Raw genomic sequence first — 23,688 nt, 5'->3', positions numbered from 1 at the left:
CTTTTGGAAATATTGCAAGTCACTTCTGGAAGGGAGGGAAAGAGGGAGGGATGCAGGAAGGGAGAGAAAGAGGGAGGGAGGGCGGGCAAGGCAGCCGGATGCCCACCCATTTCAGGGCTTCCACCTGCTCTGCTGAGGTCCCCCAGTGTTCCTCTTCAGCTACCTCTGCCGGGTGCCTCCACTGGAGCTCTCCTGGCCCAACAGACCAATGCCCCTCTCCCACCCCCCAACCATGCAGTTGTTGCCCATGTCTTCCAGGAACAGATTTTGCAGCTGCTCAGACTCTGCACAGCTCAACCACATCACACTCCTGGCAGATGCAACTGTACCCATTGTAGACCTTGGTGATGCAGCTGAAGATGAACTGGGCTGTTCTCCAAGTGCCCACCCTAAAACCACCTGCTCGGGAAGTGTGGGCACTTGGAAACCTCATAAGACAGGGAACAGTGGCAATGCTGAAGATCCGTTGGGGCTTTCTGTTAGGACTCCTGTAATTTGGGGACACAGGACAAGGCTCTGTGGATGCCAGATTGCCCCTGCCCCCACCTGCCTAAACTCCCAGTCAGGGAGTGTGATGCTTTGGGGCCATGGTTGGGCCATAGCTAAAGTTTCCAGAGAGTCTCTGCTGGATTGTGAATTCTGTTCCTATTCTTGGGCATTTCAACTCCCAGCCAAGTACCCTGGTTTAAGAACCATGCTATAGCCTGCAATTAGATCCAAACCAACAGGGACAACCAATCTGGCTTTGCTTTCCAGATTCCATACAGTAGACTCAATAGCCCAGATTCAATGGGGGCATAAAACATAACAAGGTTCAGCAAATAAATGAAAATTCTAAAATTTGGAGCTGCCTAATCGGGCATCCCACCATGAAATCTGATTCGCACATATATAGATCTCTGCATGTGGTCTCCAAGACATGACAACCCTCATGTTGAAGATCTAGAGATAAAGGTAAGTCACTTTGCAGAAGAGTGGTATTTAGTTGTCATTTCTACCAATGAGGTAATGGGAATATTAAAAAGATCTATGGGGGAAATTTTTCCAATGTAGGAAGTGATTTCTTAATTTAATAGACTCATCCAGAAGCATACTTTGGAACCACAATCCTGCAATATCTCGGAGTACTCCATATCCATTTTCTTGGGGTGGGGGAGCAATTTGGAAAAATGACAACACAAATATTCTCACCCCCCGCCCAAGGGTTTCTTTAAAGAAACCAAATAGCAATCCTTTGAATAAGAAAACAACAGGATTTCACAACTCCAAAAACACTGCTAACCACCAATGTCAAATTATCTCCAGGGAGACCAAATCATGGCTTCTGGTTTCCATGACTACAGAAGATTCCATCTTTTACCAAGCACTTGGATTCTGTGACTGTTTCCTATAGGGTGGGACCACAAAACGTTTTCTCTTTTCTCCAGCATTCTCTCTCCAGTTATTATCTTAGATTAATATAGGTAGACTCATCTCTAGGAACAGATTTAGGGGATCTAAATGCTCAGCTGCAGGGTAGCAGTGAGGAGTCAGCATTTGCCAAGAAAAGAAAATGAGGCGGTACATCTGGGAGCACCCCCTTTTTGGACACCAATGGAAATTTGTCTTCTATTCCTTGATCCAGCAGCAAAGTAGGAATCAGAGAGGAGGGCCAGCTCAGTGGAAAAGAGCACCAGCTAATGTGAGGGAGAAATGGTGTGGGGTCCCAGGATGACTTCAACTTCCAAGTGCTCTGCCTATTGGCTGGGTCTGTGTGGCTTCAAAAAGAAAGCTGACAGCCTGGTTCCCTTCAGGCAGCCTAGGCCGGGAACCTAAAAGTCACCTCAGGTTGGGTGGGAAGCAGTGGGTCCTGTGCATCAGCGCTGTGGCATACCTGGCTGGGAAGTCGGTCATGAACAGCTCAGGGACCAGCTCCTGGAGAGGCACGGGGAGGTCGGGGTGTCTGGGGCAGGAGATGAAGTCCTGCTCGATGGCTGTCAACACGCAGTCTTCCATGTCAAAGTACTGCACATCCTCCAATCTCTCACTTGGGTCGGCGTGCTGAGCCCAGGAGGTCTCGCACACTGGGCAGGGCACATACTGCTCCATCAGTGGGGTCCCATCGCTTTCCGTGGCCGTCAGGGCTAAATGGGGACACAGCAGGAGTCAGCTCACACAAAGGCGGCTGCAGGTGGGTCCCTGAACAGCATCTGTACCCCCAGGCTGGGTGAGCCTTTCACAGGAGGGGGTCTGTCTGCCCTGGCCTGGACCCCAGGGAGTGGCTGAAACATGACTGCCGCACTCGGGTTCCTTTTTGGGGAGCACCATCCTCGATCCTAAAAGACACTTGCAGGGAGGGGCCAGGGATGCACTGGACAGTCTCCAGGGGGTCTAGACCCAGAGGTAGCTGGCCTAGGAGGTGCTGAGAGTTTGGGGATCCCTCCTGCACAGCTGGGCCCCGGAAGGACATTGCAGGCTGGGTCTGAGCTATGCCACACTCCAATGACCAAACCACAACCAGTAAGGAGCCGTTCTTAAAATTAGAAACATAAGGCTTGCAATTGCTATGATCTTTTCTAGAAGAGCAACGCAGGAAGAGAAATGAGTACAAATTATAATAGACAAAATCTAGTCATTTTACTTGTGTTCCCCTGGGCAGGAGACACAGCTTTTCTGCACACCCCTGAAAGGAGGTACAAAGAAACACCCTCCAAGTTGTCCCGTGGAGATGCCAGAAAGGTGAGCTGATGTCCTGCTTTGTGCAGGGTGGACTCATAGAATTCTCTAGGCACATGTGTGTAACACATCCTGCCAGCTGGCTGGTGGTGCTGTGTCTAGGCAGCCCTGTCTCAGGCCCTCAGCTCAGTCCTTCCTGTCTGATGGACCCTAGTCAAATCCCCAGCAGCACCTGTTGTGGGGAGATCACAAAGGGCCCGTAGGGTTCAAATGGCCTAGAGGCCCCCGCTGTATGGCCAAGCACCGCCCAACTGCCCCAACCCACACACTAAACTACCTTCCCTTAGGCTCCTTTCTAAGCTTTTTTTCCTTGTGGGTCACCTTTCCCATCAACACCCAAAGGACCACAGACCCGGGTGTCCAGAGTATGATCTGGAGCACGCCCAGCCACTGTTTCTTAAGCATTTCTTCTGATGCTCTCCCAGGATGCAGGGATGGTGTACGGGTGAGGAAGCCAGCTCAGGAGGCCAGAGGACTGGACTAGCAGGCCAGAGGCGGCACTAGGATCCCAAACTCGCTCTCTGCTCTCTTGGTCTCCAGGCTTCCGGAGTTGAGGGCTCACAGGGAAGAGGCTGCCTGGTTTAGACTGGATGGCCTCCTCCCTGCAGGATGCCCCACAGTGGGTTTGTCTCCGCTTCAGTAGCAAAACAAACAGAGGACCTCAAGAGCTTCACTTCAAAAAGTATTTTCTTTGGGTGGACTGTCAATGAAGAAACTGATCAAAGGGGCTGGAAAGGGCTACGTGGGTGGCTGATCACTGCTGGGATTCGGGGGTTTGGGGAAGGCAGGGAAGGAAAATGTGGACCCTTGGCAGGTGTGGTGCCTTCCCTCCCACTCCTGCACAAGGGATGAATCTCCAGCTGCGGGCTCCCCCCTGGATTTCAGCAGCCCTGTCCTTACCATGTAAACAAGAACACGTGAGGCTCACATCAAGGGTCTTCCTAGACCATGTGCGGTACCTAGGGCATTCTTCTTCCCCCACGCTGTGGGCAGCCAGAGGCCAAATCCCTCCCAGGACCCGTGGGTCTGGGCCCACTTCTTCCTCATAGCACCTCCACCCATGCCCACAGCTGGACTCCCCCAGGGCTCAAGACTCTGCCAAAGGTCTGTTAGGACCCCTCTGGTCCCCTTGGGCTGAATCCCAGTGGGATTTCTGTTCTCCAAATAAGGAGCCCTACCCCGATTTATAAAGCAATATTAACATGAGCCAAGACCTGGTTCAAAAACATTTCCTTACCAGGAAACCACTGATCGATCAAGGAGTTGACATGGTCTGTGATAAAAGCCATTGCCGAGAAGTCCCTTATTTCTGATTGGCAGATGATTTTTATTCCTCCACTTTTTTTCTTTTTCCAGTTCACATCCGAGGATTCCACACTGCAACCCAGAAACAAAAAGGGGTCCATTGTTATCGGCTGTGAAGGGCCCTGGTTTAATCTCCTTGCCTTAAGGACGAGGGTGCAACCCCCAGGGATGACCCCCTCCACAAGGGCCCAGGCAGGACTGTCAGAGGAGGCCCCTGCGTTTGTGTACTTACGTGCATGGCCCTGCCTTGTCCCCTCACTGTCCCCAAAATGGTGAAGCGGACACAATGAGGACTTTGCAGGAAGGGGTGCTCAGGCTGGGATCTGACCCTTAGGTGTGACCCTGGGGAAGCTTTTTCCATCTGAACCACAGGTTTCTCATCCACCAAGTGGCAACTGTGAGTTTTAAGTGGGAACATCTAGAGCTTCTAGCAAGCTTCCATGATGACCTGCCCTCGGGAACAGAACTCTGGACATCAAGTGGACGGTCTCCCGGCAGAGGTTGCCCTGGGGCCCGTTTCTACAGCACCGTGGTGACCCAGTCAGGGGGGCTCCCAAATGTTCCTACCTGAGGTAGCCCCCATCAAAAGTGACCAGGAGCCCTTCCTGCCAATAGATGGTCTGATTTCTTTTCACTCTGAATGTGCTGCAGCGATTTCTCTGGTTTCCTGTAAAACTGTAAATGGTGACTTTCCTGTGCCTGCTTTTAGTATTCTTCTTGTTTTCAAAAAGCTGAAAGACAGAGAAAAGACCCTGCTTAAGTAGACCGGGCTCCTCTCTGGCCCTGGGCAGAGCTGTGAAGAGGCTGGCCTGGCCCCATCGTGATAAAGGACCACCGTCCATCTTCCCACCCCCTCCCTCCTGCACAGCTCATCCTGCTGCCAAATGAAATGCTGCATTTTCTGAGGGGGTCTCCAGGATACTCTGGGAACATGTTTTCCCTAAAAGATTGAAAACAGGCTTTTCTTTTTCAAATCTTTTCCCTCCCTGATTTTACAAGCAAAAAGTCACCTTAGAAAATATGGAAAATACAGAAAAATATAAGAGAGAAAATGAAATACCAATTTAACACATAGATCATGAAAATTTTGGTATATTTTATTCCAGGTTTTTTTCCTATCTACCTGTATGTTTATAAAACAGCTGAGGCCATATTTTGTAATTTTGTATTTCTAAATTTCTAATTGTGTATACTTTTAAAAACTTTGTTTTTCCTATGTCGTTAAAAACTCATGAAATTCATTTTTCTAAAGCTCAATTTTTATTAAGTATAGTAATTTGCTGAATCATTCTCTTCTTTGGACTTTTAGGTTGGTTCCAATCTTTTGCTCTTTCAGATAAGCCATATGAACATGAAAAACCACAGAGCTTTCTCTGATTTCAAATGATTTCTATAGTTCAGATTTATAGCAGTAGGATTACTGGGTCAAAGGGTTTGAACATTTTCAGGCTCTGGATGCCTAGTGAGGAATCGCTTTCAAGGTGAATAGGCTGTATATTCACTGACCATGGTGTGTGAACTTTCCTGATTCTGGGGCTGGCTGTTAGCTCTCTGCTAATTTGATAGGTGACAAGTGGTATTTTATCAATGCTTGAATTTGCATGCCTTTGATACTTCTGAGACTGAACTCCTTTTCCTCATCTGAATTTCAACAGGACTTCTTTCCTAATTCTGAGTGAGGGATGCTGCCAGGAAGGGCGCCTGCCTCCACACCCGACTGGGCCCACACCCTGCCAGCCACTGAGCCCACTTGGAAGCTCAGGCCTCACACGATGCTGGTGCTTGGTGACCTCACACTTAGAACGTGGCAGGAAGAAGAGTTCAAAGGGAGGGAAGAGTGACCAAATGGGAACATTGGGAGAGCCAGCCCATGCGCCCACTCCTTCCATCTGTCAGTGCACCCAACTGTGTTGCTAACAAGTCTCCCTCCCGCTAACATGAGCTGTGTGAGAAAACGCCAAAGCATTTTCAGGCTCTTCCATTTACTTTTGAACATTTCAGTAAAATGGGAAGATCAAAGAATATCTTTACTTAATACAAGAAGTTTAATTCCATAAGGGCCTTATAATTAGAACATGGCAAAAGCAAACTCATACTGAGTTTAATGTCAATTATTCAACAGTCCTGGCTATGTCAGGGGTTCTCACACTGTAAAGTAAGTTAGAATTCGCTGGAAGGCTTGTGAAAAACAGAGCCCTGGGCTCCATCCTGGAGTTTCTGATGCAGCAGGTCTGGGGCAGGCCCGAGAATTTGCACTTCTAACAAGTTCCCAGGTGAGGCTGATTCTGCTGGCCCAAGAACCCCACTTTGAGAACCACCACTCTAGCCAACCACTATTTCCATATTATTGTCGTGCATGAAACGAATGTTGACTGACAGCCGGGACTTCCTTCAACACAACACCAGGTGAACCCACAGAAAAGAACTCCTTGGGTTAGGTCTTCGCTGCTCCCAGACCAAGTTAAAGTTCTATGCCAGTGGTTCTCAAGCTTGACTGGACAGTGGAGTCACCTGGAGAGCTTTAAAAAATACTGATCCCTGGCTGCCACACCCACAGATTCTGACTTAGTGGTCTGTGTCTGGGTCTGATCTGTGTCTGTTAGAGCTCCCCAGGGGAGTCTAGTCACAGCCTGAATGGTAAAGCCATGATTCTGAGGCCATGGTTCTCCAGGTGTGGTCCCTGACCAGCAGCATCACCTGGGGCAGTGGTTGGATAAGCAGACTCTTGAGTCCCAGTCCATAGCCACGGAGCCAGAACCCGAGTGGGGCCTAACTGTCTGTGTTCTAACAAGCCCTCCAGTGGATGTTGATGTTGGTTAGATTAGAACCCTTGCTCCTAATGGGATATTCTTTCCAAGCCAGCTAGGCACTGATTTGGTATTCACAGAATGATTCAAGTGGGTCTGTGGCTTACAGGAGAGAAGGCAGCCGTGCTGTACTGGCCTCTAGGCCCTAAGTCAGCAGATTTGCTGCAGGAGAAGGGTCTTCAGCCAGGCTCCTCCAGCAAAGGGCGTCTCCCTCCCTCCCTTCCTCTCTCCCTCCCTCCCACCAGGGCACAGTTGCAGGTGCCTCGTATGCAAGCAAAAACTGCCCCATGAAGAAAATGCAACTACCTGAAGGTCCATCTCGGCCAAGCTGATCAGCATCCGTGCTATAAACCTTTGCCAGAAGCCAACTGGAACGAAGCTCATCTTAAACACCCTCTGAATGGTGTTGGCTGTAGGATGCCGCATGCCGTGGGTGTCCAGGCCAGGTTTGGATGGAAGGAGATGTGGCAGGAGATAGCTGAAACACACCAAAGGGGGCTGGTGAACCAGGGGCCTGAGCTCCGCTGCAGGGCCCTGACCCCAGCAGACGGACTGGCCTTGGGCAGGCTCTGCTGAAACAGCTCAGGCTGCCCGGTGCCTTCCTCCCAGGGCCTTGGAATCTTATTTTTAGATAGAGGGGGTAGTTTATATGCTTCGAATAAATGCTCCAAGAGGAAACGAAGATAGGCACAGTGAATCTGTTTATTGACGTCTCTAAGATAGAGACTAGAATACGGCTAAGGGAAGACGTGGAAACATCTGTGGTCATAAACAGACACAGCAAATAGTAGTTAATTCTCTGTAAACTGGGTTGCGACTGGGGAGTCACTTAAAATTAACTTTGGATGGTGAAGGAAAAACAAATACAGCTGCACAGTTCTAAGGACAATGTAGATATTGGGGTCAGAGAAACGTTTTTGGCCTTAGAAGCTATTTATTGCTCTTGACCAGTTGAAACAACACAGTTGCCTTAAAAGTTCGAATGAGGCTGTTTGTGCAAAGGAGCGATGTTTTATGAGAGCACTCTTACTCATAAAAGCACTGAATCACAGTGTCAGTGAGCCATTCATGACTGTGATCATTTGGAAACGGCTGAAACGGGGGAGGTCCCTCTAAGATTTCCCTGAAAACCAGCATCTTCTGTGTGCCCTGGAGCTGAGGCGGCCTTGGGCAGAGCCTTGGATGTGTCCTTTTCTTAAAGGTTTGCCTTCAGCTCTCCTAATCCTTTAAAAATACATCAGTTTAGGTCCTATAAAACGTCTTTAGAACTTTCTGAAAGGGAGCCCTGAAAATATTGTAGAAGGAAAATTCAACGACAGCCTGGTGGGCGGAGCACCCAGGGATCAATCCTGGCTCTGTCTTCAGCACACAGCTTAACCTCATTGCGATTCTGCTTCCCTGACGTGGGAAGAGAAAGGATACTGACCTCACAGGGTTAGAGGAGGATGGACAGGGGGCAGATGGTGAAGTTTTAGGTCCTTTTCAGCCATTATAGGTCTTGGGTGAAAGGACCTTCTCAACCACCCTAGCTAGAGTGCCTTCTCCACAGCCAGGTGCTCTCCAGCAGATGCCCTGATTTAGTCCTTTAAGTTCTGAGAAGTCCTTCTTTATCTATCTCTCTGACCTCCCCAAACAGGAGGCCCTCGTCAGTGCCCAGTGTGATGTATCCTGCTTCTTCCGCCTGCATCATGCTCAGCTTGGATCTCACGGGACCCCCTACACTGCCTGTGTGCTGCAGCTTCCTGCTTCTTTCTACCTGGCAGGTGTCCCCTGGGCAAGGGGAGGGAGCACGCTCTGCACCCAGGTGCCCCAGTACGCAGCGCACAGAGCAGGTGCTCAATATTTTTGAAGGCAGAGGAGACTTAGAAGCCAGCATGGCAAGTGAAGAGATTTAAACTGACTGGCAATGGAAGCCCTGCTCAAGGTGAGCGGAGCCCTGGGAGACCATTGGCACCTCCTTAAAAGTGATCACTAGTAGGGCAAGCCTGTCCCAGGGGAAGAGCCTGGGGAATTAAGAGGTGAGTTCTTCATGTGCCTGTTGAACATGAGTCTGTGAAGACCTGGGCACTGTGTGGTACCTGCACTGCGGAGCCGGCTCACACTATGTCCCTGGGGTTGTCTCAGCAGTCGGGCAGGAGCCTTCCCTGAGTGCTGAGAGCCAGCGAGTCCCCACCTGGAAGGTACACAAACACTCAGAAGTGTAGGGAGGTTCAGAAATGCCCTGAAGGCTTTCCCAGGGACTGGAGGCGTTCAGGACTGCAGGTTGAAAACCATGCTCTAAAAGGAGCAGCAAATGCCTTTGTTTTTGTTGATAGTGTCGTCGACCATAAAAAACCTTATGGTGCAAGGAGCTGGAACTCCTTGTCCCTGGGGCACAAGGGAACCATTATACCTGTGCTAAGGTGGAAAATGCTTGGACACTCCTGACTTTAGATGGAACCAGACACCATTGGCTATGAGCACTTAACACAAAGATGGAAACAATAACAGTACTGATAATCCTTGATATCCTTGAAACTCACAGGTGCAGGAGACACTTCTCATAGTTTACATGTATTATCAAATTTAATCCTCACAATGACTATAATACTAGTAGATAATAGTATTATTCCCATTTTACAGATGAGAAAAGAAAGGAAGTTGGGACTTGCTTTTACATAGTGCTAATATCTCCTCATTCCTCTAACCTGTTGATAAAATAACCAGAAAATTGTCAGATTCTGGCAGTGTTGTAAACTCACAGGCTGCTTCACTGTGTGCTTTTTCATGGGCCAAAGTCAAGGACACACCTGGGCCATGGTGTGAGGGATCATGTGGGTTTTGAATTCCTCTTTGGGGTTTCTCTTTTTAGGACTCAATCTTGGCCCTCATGAAGCTGGAACAGGAAGGACTGAGGCTCCCTCCCATAGTCATAAGACCAAGAGGAAATCTCAGAGAGAGATGGCCCAGGGCTGGCTCCCAGGAGACCCAGTCTGTGCTGATGGAATTGCTGGGCTGGCCACACAGGGTCCAGGGCAGCTCCCTGGGAGTCTCCTGTGGGCATCTCCCCAGAGCTCTGGGGTTGAGGGGCAGGGTGGTGACAAATTCTATGACAGATGAATGGAAAAGGTCTGTGGATTTGGCATCCTGGCTACTGCCTCAGGGCCAACATCAGCATCAGACCCAGGAAATGGCTGAAACCGAAATTAGGGCAAGAAGGCCCTAAGAACCAAGCTGGTTTAGGTCAGAGCATCATTAGATTTAACCCACATGCCTCTTTAGCCCCTGCCCTCCCTGCATTTTGAAGCTGGGCTGTATAATTAGCACATACATCTTTGTTACTTACTCCATTTTTACTCATCAAATAACCAAGCAATCAACCTCCCAAAGCATGAACTTCCCAAAGTTACCTTTAACGCCATTGCCATTCTTGCATGTTTTCCTACACCTTTTCAATAAATGGATTTCTTTGAAACCCCTGAAAAGAGACATCCAAGGCACAGGAAGGAGCAGCCAGCCGGGGGACTGGCCAAGCCCACCCACTGCTGCCCCAGCCCAGGCAGGCAGGTCATTATCATGACCCGTCCCTGGAAATCTTGCTCAAGCCACCAGTGGTCCCAGCCCTAATTCCTTCCTCTAGGGAGCAACCGGCACAGCCCAGTCTGTGGCCTCACCTGTCGTTGGCGACGGGCAGGGCTATCTCAAATTTGGCCAGGAACTGGAAATACTGCTCTTCCGTCTGCTTTGTGAAGCCGGTCCCAACCAGCAGCATCCTGAGGTCCTCCGCCCTGATCACCCCGTTCTTGGCCACCGACCTGGAGCCCTTGATGTTGAAGATTCTCTGCAGACATTCAGACAACCAAATGGGGTCGAGGAAGTAGAGGTTCCTCAGGCCGTGGCTGGTGTCCGGGAAGTGGAGCAGGGTGCCGGTTTCAATGAGGAAGCTGATGGCTGCCCAGGGGAGGGGATGAGGGAACAGTGTCAAACAAAGGGCAAAAGGGACTCTGGGTGACCTCCTCCTAAGGGGGCCAGGTTACAGATTCTTCTTAGGAAGCTACCAACACTCCCAACACATGGGGCCCTTCACATGTTCTCAAGAGGCATCTTGTAACTCTTGCCAATGTGCTGATCTCCATTATTCATGGATTCCATCTTTGCAAATTTACTTACTCGTTAAAATTGATTTGTGACCCGAAATTGATACCTGAAGTGTCTTTGCAGTCATTTGCAGACATGCGCAGAGCGGTGAAAAATTTGAGTGCCCCTCCCCAGGGCCCTGTGCCTGTGCCTGCTGGTACCCACCTGATCCCCTCTCCCTGCCCACCTTCCCAGCCCACCCACCGGACTGTAGGTCCTCGTAGTCCTTGATGTCATTGCCAGGCATCTGCTCTACCAGCTGCTCCAGCTGCCTGTCCGTCAGGTACTGCACATCGTCGCTCAGGCCGCGGCGCTGCTGCTCCGCCAGCACGGCCTCCTGGAGGCTCAGGTAGCTCCTGGGTATCTGGGACAGGTGGGCAAGGCTGGGCCCTCACGTGTGCCCAGCCAGCCTGGTTCACCTGCCACCCTCCAGAGGACTGAGTAGGTGGAATGCTTCCTGTCACTGTCCCACCCCTCCCTTCCCCCAAGAAACTGCTCACATGGGGACCACACAGTATATACAGCACATGGGTTTTACAGTAGAAAGAGAGAGGGAGGTACAGTTCCCCTGACACATGGGAAGCAGGCCCCTCTGGCTTCAAGGGGATGAGAGGTACCCACCAGCCTCCCTGCGAGTCGCTGGCAGCCAATGGTGCTGCCCACATCTTTCATGCTGCACGTGACGTGGAAAATGAGCTGCCGCAGCCCTTCCTGACCTTCCAGGCTCTTACAGGAAAGCTCACTGTGAGTGCAAAAACGAACCGTGCTTATTCATCGTACCTCCCCTCTCTGACAAGCACTGCAGTGCCTCTGTTTTCCTAAGTGTTTCATCCCAAACACTGGCAAGTTGAGAAAACTCATGAGAGATAGACACAGAAATTTAATGAGGCCTTACTTGATGCAAAGCATGGTGCTGGGGGCACCACAATGTGCTGCTTTAGTCTGTCTTCCCAACGTGCCCACTTTACAGAGGAGGAAAGTGAGGCATGCAGGCACAAGGTGACTTCCAAGGACACAAGCTGGAAAGGAGCAGGCCTGGGTGGGACTCAGGTTTCTGACCCAGAGCCAGCACTCCCATCATCGCAGGCCCCAGGGGGCATTCTCAAGGGCACTCGAGGAATTCCTGAAAGCCCCATCCTGTACTCTGAGCCACATGGCATGTCTCCAGGCTGACCAGTGTCCATGGTACTTCACCCAGAGCGAGGGAACCCAAGAGCCACCAGGGTAGCAGTCAGAGAACACTTACTAGCTGAGCCTCAGTTTCATAATCTGCAAAGTGGGCACAACAATCTCCATAACCTGCAGAGCTGTCGTGAAAATCCAAGGACAGGGTGGGAGAATCAACATGCCCAGGACACTGGTCCCACCAGCACTGGCCCATCCTGAACCCCACCCTGTGGCCCTCCCCCATCCCAGCCCCTCTGGACCACTCAGACACACTGGGAGGACCAGGACCACACCTGGGGTCTGTTCTTGATCAATGATCAACAAATGTGATGGGTGGTGTTTGAGTTTCTATCTCGTGGTCCCACTGGGGCCGTGCACACTCAGCACTGGTCCTGGGGGTGGGGAGACTTGGACAGGAAGCACAGAGAGTGTCTCCAGGCCCTGCCCTGTAAATCCTCTGGCAGCTCCTCACCCTCCCTAGGGCTGCATCTGCTCTGGGGGCCCAGCTGCCACCCTTCACCCTGGACAGGGCAACAGAGGAGCACAGCCCCTGCCTCAGGAGCCCTCTGCAGGCAGAGCAGGCGTCCCCAGGGAGATGGACAACTGAGGGGCTGGCAGCCACAGCCCCGCGACAGGTGGGGACGAGCAGGATGCCATGGGACACTCACTGTAGGTGTTTGAAGGTGATGTCCGGGAAGCCGGTGGCCCTGGACCCGGAGGGTGAGCGGCAGAGCGCCAGCACATAGGCGCGCAGCGTGGCGATTCTCTCCACGCGGAATTTGGTTTCGATTAAGTCCAGGTGTGTTCCCACCACCAGCACCACAGCGTTTGGGGCCTTGGCCTGTGAGAGAGAGTCTGGCTGGGGACGGGGATGATTCCCTAGGCAGTGGAGGTGCCAACCCTGTACGCCCTGGCCCTCAACCATCACCCCGCTGCACCCTGCATTCCTCTCTGAGAACCTCGAGGGCCCGCCACGCACTAGGGGGTGTGTGAGGGCCCGCGACCCTCCCTGGGGCCTCCATCTCTGATCCCTTCAGACAGCGCCCCAGCTTCTGGCCCACGTCACCTTTCCACTGGAAGAGGGGAGCCCCGTTCCCCTCCTGGGTCCACGACGTGGGGCTCTTAAATTTAAGGAAGCACAAAAGTACAGGAGCACCATCAACCATGTGGCCCAGGAGGGTTTGAAGTGCTTCACAGTGACCTGTGATTCTGAGGCCTCGTGACAGCCCAGCAAAGTGCAAAGCATTTCTCCCTAACCATTTCCTTTTTTCCTTTTCCCCCCCGAGAAGCGGCGGGGCCCCTGCAATGTCCCGAGGACTGAGAGCTGAAGGGCTAGCACCCCCTCACCTCGATGTTGAGAAGCCAGAACTGAAGGTTGGCCACAGCCTCCTCCCCCAGTGCCAGGTTCCAAACCACCACATACAGGGCCTTGTCCGTGAAGAAGCACTGGTTGACCGTGGCCATGCTGGCGGGGCCACCGATGTCCCAGACGTTGAACTCCACAGACTCAACCTACTTGAGCAACAAGGCAGCAACAGGGAGACATTTTAGCAACCAGGGTTTTAGTCAATCAAGTTGAGATAACTGATCACTATGAACGTTGTACATGGGGGCCTGGTAAAAGCACAGCCGTGGAAAAGCACGGCCTGTCCTGCTGTTTTCCTCAGGAACCAGCCATCTGAGGGAGGGAAGGGGGCCCAGCGGTTCGGAGGTGGGCTTCTGGGGGCTTCCATCTACTGCTATGGGAGCAGGGGGTCCTGGAAGGCTGGGTCCCGTGGGCAGAGGCATCTGCAGAACGTCGGAGGGCACTGTCTGCCTCCATCTCAGCTGCAGATGGTTAGGAGACATCCTGCCAGAGGAAGCCGGGGGCTGACGGCAGTGCTCACGCCAAGGCTTAACCTCCATCCGAGTGAGGGCAAGGCCAAGCAGACAGGCCTCTGAACTGTGCAGGTCAGAGGGCAGTGCCCACCAAGGATGATGGGAAATGGCCCTGATGTGGGAATCTAACAAAAGATTAGTTGTTGGGCTTCGGGGAAAGGCTGTGTAAACGGTGGTTTCTCTATTGTTTTATGAGGTCAGAGTCTGGCCCGAGTAGCTAAGGCTGCACTTTTCTGTGGCAAAGAATCGTTCCCACCATGCTGCAGTTTGGCCTCCAAGACACAGCGTGCTGACCTGCTTTTTTGGTGTAAAGATGAAAATGGACAGCTGTTCTAAACTGGCTGAAGGCCCAGCCACACAGAGAGTTACGGAACTCAGTGTTCACAAGATCAGGTGGTTGTCCTTCAATGAAAGGGGTGGGGAGAAACTTGAATGATGGCAGAAAGGAAGTGGGGGCGGCCAAAGGTCAGGAAAAGTGGAAATACTAATTCACCCCTCAGACCTCGGACAGCTATTTGCTTAAGAACAGCTGGAAGAAAGTGACATGGAATAATTGCTTAAAAAAGCAGGAGAGAATCCAGATTCTGGTTACTTTCGAGAAACTTTGGACATGCTAGGTTCACTCCTGGGGTGTTCTGGGGAAGGGGGCAGGGCTGGTGTTAATTATCTGGCCCTAATGGGCAGATCTCCATTCTCTAGAGAACTAGTTTCGGAGTCCATATTAAAATATACATTCAGCTTAAATGCTTCATGACTCGAATTGGATTTCCCTGACTTCAAGTGATTTTGTGTGAAAGACTCTGCAATAAAACTGATCTCTAGCTGGCCCTGTGCTGGGGGCTGTGGGGAAAATCATGCAGCCTCTGGCCTCAAGGTCGCTGAGTTTTCCACAAATAGCCTCCTTGCACCTGTATCCCTGTGTGGCTATGTGTACCCACAAATACGGCAACAGGTAAGGGAGGCATCATTGGTGTGTATTCACCCCCTGTGCTGGGAGAAATAGCTCAGACCTGTGCTATAGTCCATCCCACCAATATTCCACAGGCTCTTTTCTCTGATTCAAGTGCAAGACAATTTTCATTTGTCTCATACTGAATGAAAAACAGGATGATTAATAGATTCATTGAAGGACTCACTTTAAATAGTGCTTAGAAACTAGACCTTTCAGAACTTGGGGTGAAAGCAGGTTTTGAGAGGACAGTGCATTCATGCCGGGGCTGCCTTCTCAGCCTTCCTGTTAGGGGCAGGTAGTAGTATACCTCACTCCTACAGCAGTAGTTCATTCTCAGCCCTGGGGAGGGGTCCCGTCCCAGGCCATTTGAATCACAGTCTTTGGGGCCTGGACACTGCTGTCTTTAAAATCTCATCAAAGCAGTCTAACTGTCAGCCAGGGTTAAGAAACACTGGCCTGGAACCTCAGCTTAGCTATAACAGAAAAACTACAAGGACACGTTAAGAAATTATTCACTGCCCTTGGCAGGAGCTGGTTTGAAACACACACAGTGACCCCTGCAAATATCCTGGGCCTCAGATACCAGGCTGAGAAAATCCTGGACTCTCTGGAGAGGAGAGAGAAGGGGCCCTGGAAGCAACCTCCCTCCCACAGGGACTCTGCACGCCAACCATCCTTGACCTTGGCTCTCGAGCCAGCCGGCCTCTGGAGCTCCCACTTGGTGGTCCTGATGGTGGCCTCGCTGTGCACCACCTGGGGGGCCCTCCCCGTCTGTAAGATCTCCAGGAGGGTGGACTTGCCCTGACGCGGAGGACCCACGATGATCATCTTCATCTGCTTACACCTCTCCGCTTTCCGCAGCTGAGCACGCAGATAAGACAGCACTGCTTTGGGGCCTGTGCAAAATCACAGTTGGGGAGAGTGGATGCTGCTGCTGACGTATAGGTGGGAACATGCTCACATCTCTTGAGAAACAAAGTCCTGTCTGGAAGGAACACTTTCTGTGTGTTCTAATTGGGTGAGTTGAGAAGACTATTGGGTCTATGGAGGGAAGGCATGATATGAATCACCCCAAAAGTGAAGTCTAAAAGTCAAGGATCTAGAGACAGCATCCTTGCTCCTACAGGTCATAGATAGTTTGATCACATGGTCAATTGCAATACAACGGTCCACAGCAACCATTGATTTCTGGATAACTTTACAGCATCTTCCCAAACACGGGAGCCAGAGGTGGGCTCCATAGGTCCCCCAGCTGTTTCCACCCCAGGTCCTTAACAACTGGACTTGAGTGCCTTTTTGAGGGGGTGACTCTGAGGAAGCCCTACCTTCTTTTCTAATCTCTGCAGGCACATTGTTGACGTTCAGGTCTTCAGTGTCCAACTGCCAGAGGTTGCCCAGCTGCCCCAGCTCAGGAGGGAGCTCTCGGAGGCCAGGATTGCTGAGGGCACACACACACCATGGGAGAACACACACACAGCAGCCCATCAGCCTCTGGGGCCTGTGGGGGCCACTGACAGTCTATACCCCAAGCCCAACATCTTGGGCCCTGATTTCAAGTGTTCCATTTAAATACAAATTCCAAAGCCTTTCTCCCTGGGAAGCCAGTGGTACAAATGGCAGCTCTGTCTTCTGCAAATCCCCATGGCTTAGAACGGGGTCCCCTCCCCCAACTTTCCCATCTCTTCTATCATTTACACTATCCTAAGGATGATCACTACCTCTTCTTGACAAGGCAACGTAACCTGAATTATTTTATATTTTCATCAAGTTTTGCACACTGTCTGAATCCCCCAGCAATGCTTGGCAGTAGGTACTTAGTAAATGAAAGGATGGATGATTGAGGAGTTCTTCTCATTATAAATGAGTGAAATAGCAAAGAAGGCATCATTGCATCACTACCTCTGCCTTCCCTTCCCTCGCCTCTTTGACTAAGCCTGGCTCTGAAAATCCAACTGCTGCTTCTTGGTACATAGGTGGATTATTTCTCCCTGGCTTCCGTGTCCTCAGGTGGTTTACACAAGGACATTCTGCTTCCCTGGGCCAGAAGAGCCAGTGCAACTGCTCTGGCTGTGTACTTACTTTCCCAAGTAGAGTTCTGATAAGCTCTTCAGTAGGCAAACCGAGGGTGGGACTGCATCCAGGTGGTTGTCATTCAGACAAAGGACTTCCAAAGACTCACTTAGGAAGGCAGGAAATTCCAGCACACATGCTGCAAAGAAATGGCAAAGCAGACTGTACATTTGAAAATAATTCTGGACCATCACAGTGTTGGAGGTGTACAAACTGGTACAACCTCTGGAGGGCACTTTTGACAAGTTTATCAGAATAAGGTGCTCATCTCATGGACCCAGGGATTCTAATTCTAGGAAACAGTCCTACAGACATCCTGGCATGTATGGCAAAGATGTGAGAACAAGCACACTCAGTGGCACACTTTGTAACAGCAAAGGTAGAAGACAGCTTATATGTCCACCCACAGGGACTTGGTTAAACGAGTAATGGGATTATATACAACTATGACAAAGCACAGGGCGGGTCTACATGTATGGGTATGAAGAGATACTCAAGAGCTATTGGTAAATCAAAAAAGCAAGGTGTGGAATTAGGTATCTAGAAGGCTTAACTTGTGTACCACAAAACATATGCAAACATGAGAGCAAACACCCTCCCATGAATTTAGGTATGTTATATGCATGTGTGCATACACATTACAATGCACATATGTATGCTATATGATGTTATGTGCACATACCACAATGCACACATGCATACATATGTCATATGAAGTTATGTGCATGCACATATGTTATAAGGTGTTATAAGCATGTGTACACATACCACACATGCACACCCATATGTATACATTACATGCTGTTATAGGCATGTGTATACACACCACAGATACACATATGTGGTGTATATGTTATAATGTATGTCAGACACAAGCACAGTTGCTACCACAGACACATGAAATTCCATAGTTTTCTCTGGAGAAGGGAATTACTAGTGTAATGGAGCAGGACCCTATGGGGCCTTCCCAGAACAGTCCCTCCGAACCCCATGTCCTCCTCCTGCCTCTTGTCGGTGGAAAAATTGTAGCCTCCTAGGCTTCCCCAAGTTCCAAAGAGTACATTTCATCAGAGAAGTTGAGAAAATGCAGAAAGAAAGGAAAACAGTCAAGCAAGACAAAATAATAGTTTAGCTATTAGACAAAGTCAAGGATCTTTAGTTCCTCCTCAAGAGCTATAGAGAATATTCTGAGCCATGCCCTTTGAGCTGTTTTGCAGATACTGAATCCCCCACCAGGTGGAAGAAGTTAACTGTATGCTGCCCACAAGCACATAGTCCCCAGACCGGTTGGAACCAGAAGGTTGATGAGGTTGACTCCCGATTACCTCACCACCAACCAATCAGGAGAATGTCCACTAGCTGATCACACACCCCATAATCCCCCTCCCTCACCCTGTCTTTAGAAACCTTTCCTTGAAAGCCTTTGGGGAGTTCAGGCCTTTTGAGCACTAGCTGCCTCGACTCCTTGTTTGGTGCCTGCAATAAACACTGCACTTTTCCTTCACTACAACCTGGTGTCAGTAGACTGGCTTTACTGCATGTGGGTGAGTGGACCTGAGTTTGTTTTGGTAACACTAGGAGACTGAATATTCACTCCATGCCCTTTGGTGCAGTTCAGAAATTTTGTTTACCATATACATGTATTACTTCTTCAATTAAAAAAGCTAGTTAACTGAAAAATAGTAATGTGGGCTTGGTTTTTATGCTTCCTAGGATGGCATTCTCTGAAAAACAAGTCAACTCTCTAGTATATTTAAGTAATTTCATTAATTAAGCTAATTATGAGATTACTATTAAAATCACACCAAATTTGCTGTTTCCATGGCACCAGAGTGTGTGAGTTGAGAAAGAATGTGGGGAGAGCTTGGAAGCCAATGGGAATCAGAGGGTTGGATCGCAGCAGAATCTCTGAAGTGCCTTCTCCTTTCTCCTAAGGCAGGGAGAGCACACCCCTGAGGGTCCCTTTCGGCTCAAATTCAAGGTAAAACAACTGCCTCAAAGCCCTCTCAGTTGGTTCTCTGCCAGTCACATGAGATAGAGAAGCTAGAATTCTTTGGCAGGGCTGAAACGATGTTCCTCTGCCCTTGATCACAGCTCCTCCCTTAACTCTGGCTTTTCTCCACACATGTAGCTGCAGTCTCAATGGTAATGGGGTCACCTGGCATCAGAGAATGTTCTGGGCGAGATGATAACGGAATACAGATACCGGCACCTGGAAAATTCGCCCAGCTAGTGCCACGCGAATGGCCCCTATGGAAATAAATGTGTAACAGACTTTTAAAGACAGCTTTGTACTAGTCCTTGTTCTACAAGAAAAATGTTCAAAAAGACTTCTTTTTTTTTTTCAATGAAAAAGAATGATCAACTTCAGCCCTAATTCCCATGGGAAGAACATCAAGAATAAGAAAGGCTCACTTTCTTCCCAGAGAACATGTTCTGAACACATGGCTTCTGTGTTTTCCAATTTTAAAGTTTCACCTTGGTGTTTATGAAGCCTCTTTAAGTAATGGACGGATGGAATAAAGGACCTATACTGCGAACAGAGGCAACACCTGACACAGACCTCCTGGCCCAGAATGGAAACTCTGGAAACTGGGCTGGGCAGAGCACAGCTCAAGGTATTTATGAGCCGTAATTATTTATTCATAAGCTATTTATGACTCGGCTGGTCTGAATTTTACTGTAAAAATGGCTGTCCAAATTATTTTTGGACAAGGCCACTGTGCCAACATGACTACTTGAATGTACATAAATCTACCTGGAGTTTTACTATCCATATGCAAACAAGTATAGATTAATCCCTTACCCGAGGTCAACAACCTGAGAGAATAACCCTGCTGAGGAAAAGCGTTTGCAGTGGGTCTCTCCTTTTCACCAGGTGTGGGCCTCAACTTTCTACTCAAAATTGAAAAAATCAAGAGGCTTTTGTCATGTGCCAACAGCACAGCACCATCCATCTCTGCCAGGGAAACTCCCAGAGGTGGGGCCCCTCCCCTAGCTCCAGACACATTCCTGCGGGCCACCAGCAGGGCCTCCAGAACACAGGTACATGTTTCTGTCCCACTTTTCACTGTGTGCCTCTGGCCTTGAACTCTGGCAGTTTCGAGAGAAAGTGGCTGGTCCCGCAGGGTGCTGGGCGCACCTCCTCGTGCACATCTCTATGCTCTGCATTTCTAGACTGGAGACACCTTTCTAGTCAACTGCAACCCCTGAGGCTTGACCCACAGCGGTGGAAGTGTGGCCGAGATCCATACTAGCAGCTCTTTTCGTGCCTACCCTCCTGTTTGGGCATCCATGAGAAAAAAGTGTTTGCTTCTCCTTCCTTCCAAGTGAAATCCCTGTGTCTGGACTCAATTTACAAAGTCTTAAGGCCCTTTGTTTTGAAAAGGATCAGTTATGAAATTCCAAATTGCATTTCCCTAGTAGCAAGGTTAAGGGCCTTTCCTTTCTTTCTGGGCCATCTCGACTTCCTTTCCTGTGAACTGTTGATATTCATCGCCCAGTTTCTGCCTATTGGGTTGACTTTAAAAAAAAAATCAATTTGTAGGCCATCTTTGTATATTAGGGACTGAAGCCAATTTATGTTGCAACAATTTTTGTTGCAAATATTTCCTCTCAGTCTGTTTGCATTATGACTTTGTTTATGATGCCTTTTACTGAACAAAGATTTTCCATTTTTACAACACCCAAGATTTTGCTCTTTTTTTAATGACTTCTGGATTTCCCACCTAGCTTTTAAAGGTCTTCCCAAATTATACATTTATTCTCTTAAATGTTATCTTTCTTTTATGCTTCAAGCTAACATCCGCATGGAGATGTTTGTTAACTGATGTAAGGTAGGGCATCTAGTGCTGTGCTTTCCCCCCTTTCAGCTGGACAAGCAGTTATACCAGCACTATTTATTGAAACAATAAAACGTTCTTTTTCCCACTAAATTGAAAGGCCACCTTTATCATATATTAAATTCCTATATTAGGTCTATTTTTGGACTCTGTTCCACTGATGATGTGTTACTTTTTCAATCCTATGTAAAAACACTCTTACATGACTGATGTATGCATATCATATGTATACAGTAGTTCATCAAAAAAGGGCAACAGGTAGGCAGACTACTTAGTTCACCTCCTGCAAATGTGTCTTGGCCTCTGTGGCATTTCTTATCCCCATCTCACACCATCTATACTCAAAGAGCACTTGTCAATATAGATTGATCAAGCTGAAGAAAAAAGTTATATTACACTTAAAACAACCTAAATATTGGTTCCAGTTCTATGGGACAGTATCTAGAGGGATATATCTGTGAGTGTTGATGGCTTTAGAACTCCTGGTTTTCAGATTAAAAAAGAGGGCTGGTGATTGAACTTGAGGGACAGGTCCACACCTCCCCCTGTACCTTACAGAAGATAATGAACAAAAAGAACTGTTTTCCTAGAAACATTCTCTGCTGAACTGGCCTTGTTGTGTGACCATACAAACACTCTAGGAAAAGTTCTGTTTCTAATGAGTTTGGAGGAAGACCTCAAGCTCCTCCAGAATCTCAGCCCAGCCAGGACAGCCTGCAGGGCCAAGGGTGGCTGTGTTCCCATGTGGACCTCACAAGATGCCATAGTGTGGCAGTAAGGACTTCATAGTACTGCCCCCGGGCCCCAGTGCTGGGTTCCACAGTGCTGGCTGAGACCTGGCTCTTGCACTCAGTAGCCATGTGACCACATCAGTCAACCCTTGTGCTGCAGACTGAATTGTGTCCCCTCAAATCCATATGTGGAAGCCCTGACACACAATGTGATAGTTTAGGAGATGAAGTCTTTGGGAGGTGATCAGGTTTAGACAAGGTCATGAGGGTGGGGTCTCCATGACGGGGTTAGTGTCCTTATAAGAAGAGATACCAGAGGGCTCTCTATCTCTCTCTCTCTGCCACATGAGAACACAGCAAGAAGGCAGCTGTCTGCAAGCCAGAAGGAGGGCCCACACCAGAAACTGACACACCCTGATCTTGGACTTCCAGCCTCCAGAAAAGTGAGAAAATATATTTCTGCTGTTTAAGCTACGCAGTCAGTGGTACTTTGCTAGGGAAGCCTGAATTGAAGACACTCTGGAGGCTTAGTTTTCTCATCTGCAAAATGGAAAACCACAACCCATATGTCACGTGATGGTTAAAGAAAGACTGACACATGTAAGGTATCTAGGGCAGTTCTCACACCCTGCAGGCCATCCACACACAGTAGCTACTAGTCTTACTGGCTGCAAACAGGAAAGGGGGTTTCAGGACACTTGCAGGCCATCCTGCACCTGTGCCATGGGCACAGGTACTCCCAGGGTTCTGAGTCAAGCATGGGCATCTCTGGCATTCCCACAGGGCACTGCAAGGGAAAGCCCAACAGGAGGGCCATCCCCCTGTAGGGGAGCAGGGGCAGGGCCTGGCCCAGCTGTCTCATCTCCCAGCAGCAACACACACACCTGCCTCTGTCCCGGAACGCTGGCGGCCTCTGGTGGTAAAAAAGGAAATTCGCTTTGTTTTAAGTACATCTTCATTTCTGCAGGGAGAAAAAAGTCAAAATTTGAGGAAAGCATGGCAAAGACATTTCTATTTTGGCTGTGACTGTACAATGCCACACATAGAGAAGGGAGAAAATTCCATCGGCAGGGTGTTTGGGGCCCCTGCAGCTGATGTGTAAGCATGAACAGCACAAGTTGTGCTCAGAAGTCTTTTCGGAAAAAAGCAAGCTGGCAGGACTGGTGGTTTCCACTCCTGAGCTTTTCCATCTCAGGCAGGTGCTAGCATTTCTGTGCCTGGCAGGAATGCCCATATCAGTGGCTGTTACTTCACGCTGTTCACTGAGGGAGTTCTCTTAGGAGTATAAGTTCCACTGAGATGTTGCAGAAGTGGTCTTCAGCAAGTGAACCAGGAAGGCTGGCCTTCAGGGCCCCAAGGACCAGCAGGGCTCATCCCCAGATTTTCCCCTTTAATTAGAAGACCTTGGAGGGTACTTTTTATTCAATCTCTATACACATTGGTTAGTGACTGGCAAAAACTTTTGAACAGAATGATAGGTGAGGCAAAAATGAGGAGATTCTCCAGGATCCTTTAAAAATTAGAAATGGGAGGACACTGTTTTGGGCTGAATTGTGTCCCCCCCATTCATATGTTGAAGTCCTAACCCCCAGCCCCTCAGAATGTGACTGTATCTGGAGATAGGCCTTTAAAGAGGTGATCAAGTTAAAATGAGGTCATGAGAATGGGCCCTGATCCAATCTGACAGGTGTCCTTATAAGAAGAGGATCCTCCTTTATCAAAGATAAGGTGACCATATGTGTGTGGGTTTATCTCTGGGCTTTCTATCTTGTTCCATTGATCTATATTTCTGTTTTTGTGCCAGTACCATACTGTCTTGATTACTGTAGCTTTGTAGTAGAGTCTGAAGTCAGGGAGCCTGATTCCTCCAGCTCCATTTTTTGTTCTCAAGATTGCTTTGGCTATTTGGGGTCTTTTGTGTTTCCATACAAATTGTCAAATTTTTTGTTCTAGTTCCGTGAAAAATGCCAGTGGTAGTTTGATAGGGATTGCATTGAATCTGTAGATTGCTTTGGGTAGTAGAGTCATTTTCACAATGTTGATTCTTCCAATCCAAGAACATGCTATATCTCTCCATCTATTTGTATCATCTTTAATTTCTTTCA

The 23,688-nt window shown here is 49.1% G+C and overlaps 1 protein-coding gene across 5 annotated transcripts in view; it reads right to left on the bottom strand.

Moving 5' to 3' along the window:
* LRRK1 (leucine rich repeat kinase 1) overlaps positions 1-23,688 on the bottom strand; it is a 122,970-nt gene that overhangs the window by 21,111 nt on the left and 78,171 nt on the right. For all 5 annotated transcript variants that reach the window (XR_009007674.1, XM_057543869.1, XM_057543870.1 and 2 more), the window contains 13 exons: positions 22,468-22,544; positions 17,020-17,149; positions 16,266-16,378; positions 15,622-15,836; positions 13,458-13,622; positions 12,779-12,951; positions 11,565-11,685; positions 11,148-11,307; positions 10,481-10,757; positions 7,134-7,305; positions 4,588-4,751; positions 3,953-4,092; positions 1,874-2,123 (listed from right to left, as the gene is read on the bottom strand). Coding sequence is in view for 4 of the 5 variants with exons in the window: in XM_057543869.1 (XP_057399852.1) it covers positions 1,874-2,123; positions 3,953-4,092; positions 4,588-4,751; positions 7,134-7,305; positions 10,481-10,757; positions 11,148-11,307; positions 11,565-11,685; positions 12,779-12,951; positions 13,458-13,622; positions 15,622-15,836; positions 16,266-16,378; positions 17,020-17,149; positions 22,468-22,544 (2,157 nt within the window). In the remaining variant the exon portion in view is untranslated. The remainder of the gene's footprint in view (positions 1-1,873; positions 2,124-3,952; positions 4,093-4,587; positions 4,752-7,133; positions 7,306-10,480; positions 10,758-11,147; positions 11,308-11,564; positions 11,686-12,778; positions 12,952-13,457; positions 13,623-15,621; positions 15,837-16,265; positions 16,379-17,019; positions 17,150-22,467; positions 22,545-23,688) is intronic.

This window comes from Balaenoptera acutorostrata, chromosome 3, assembly GCF_949987535.1.
Source record: "Balaenoptera acutorostrata chromosome 3, mBalAcu1.1, whole genome shotgun sequence".
Taxonomy (NCBI): Eukaryota; Metazoa; Chordata; class Mammalia; order Artiodactyla; family Balaenopteridae; genus Balaenoptera; species Balaenoptera acutorostrata.
This window is presented reverse-complemented; position numbering and strand designations above follow the sequence as displayed.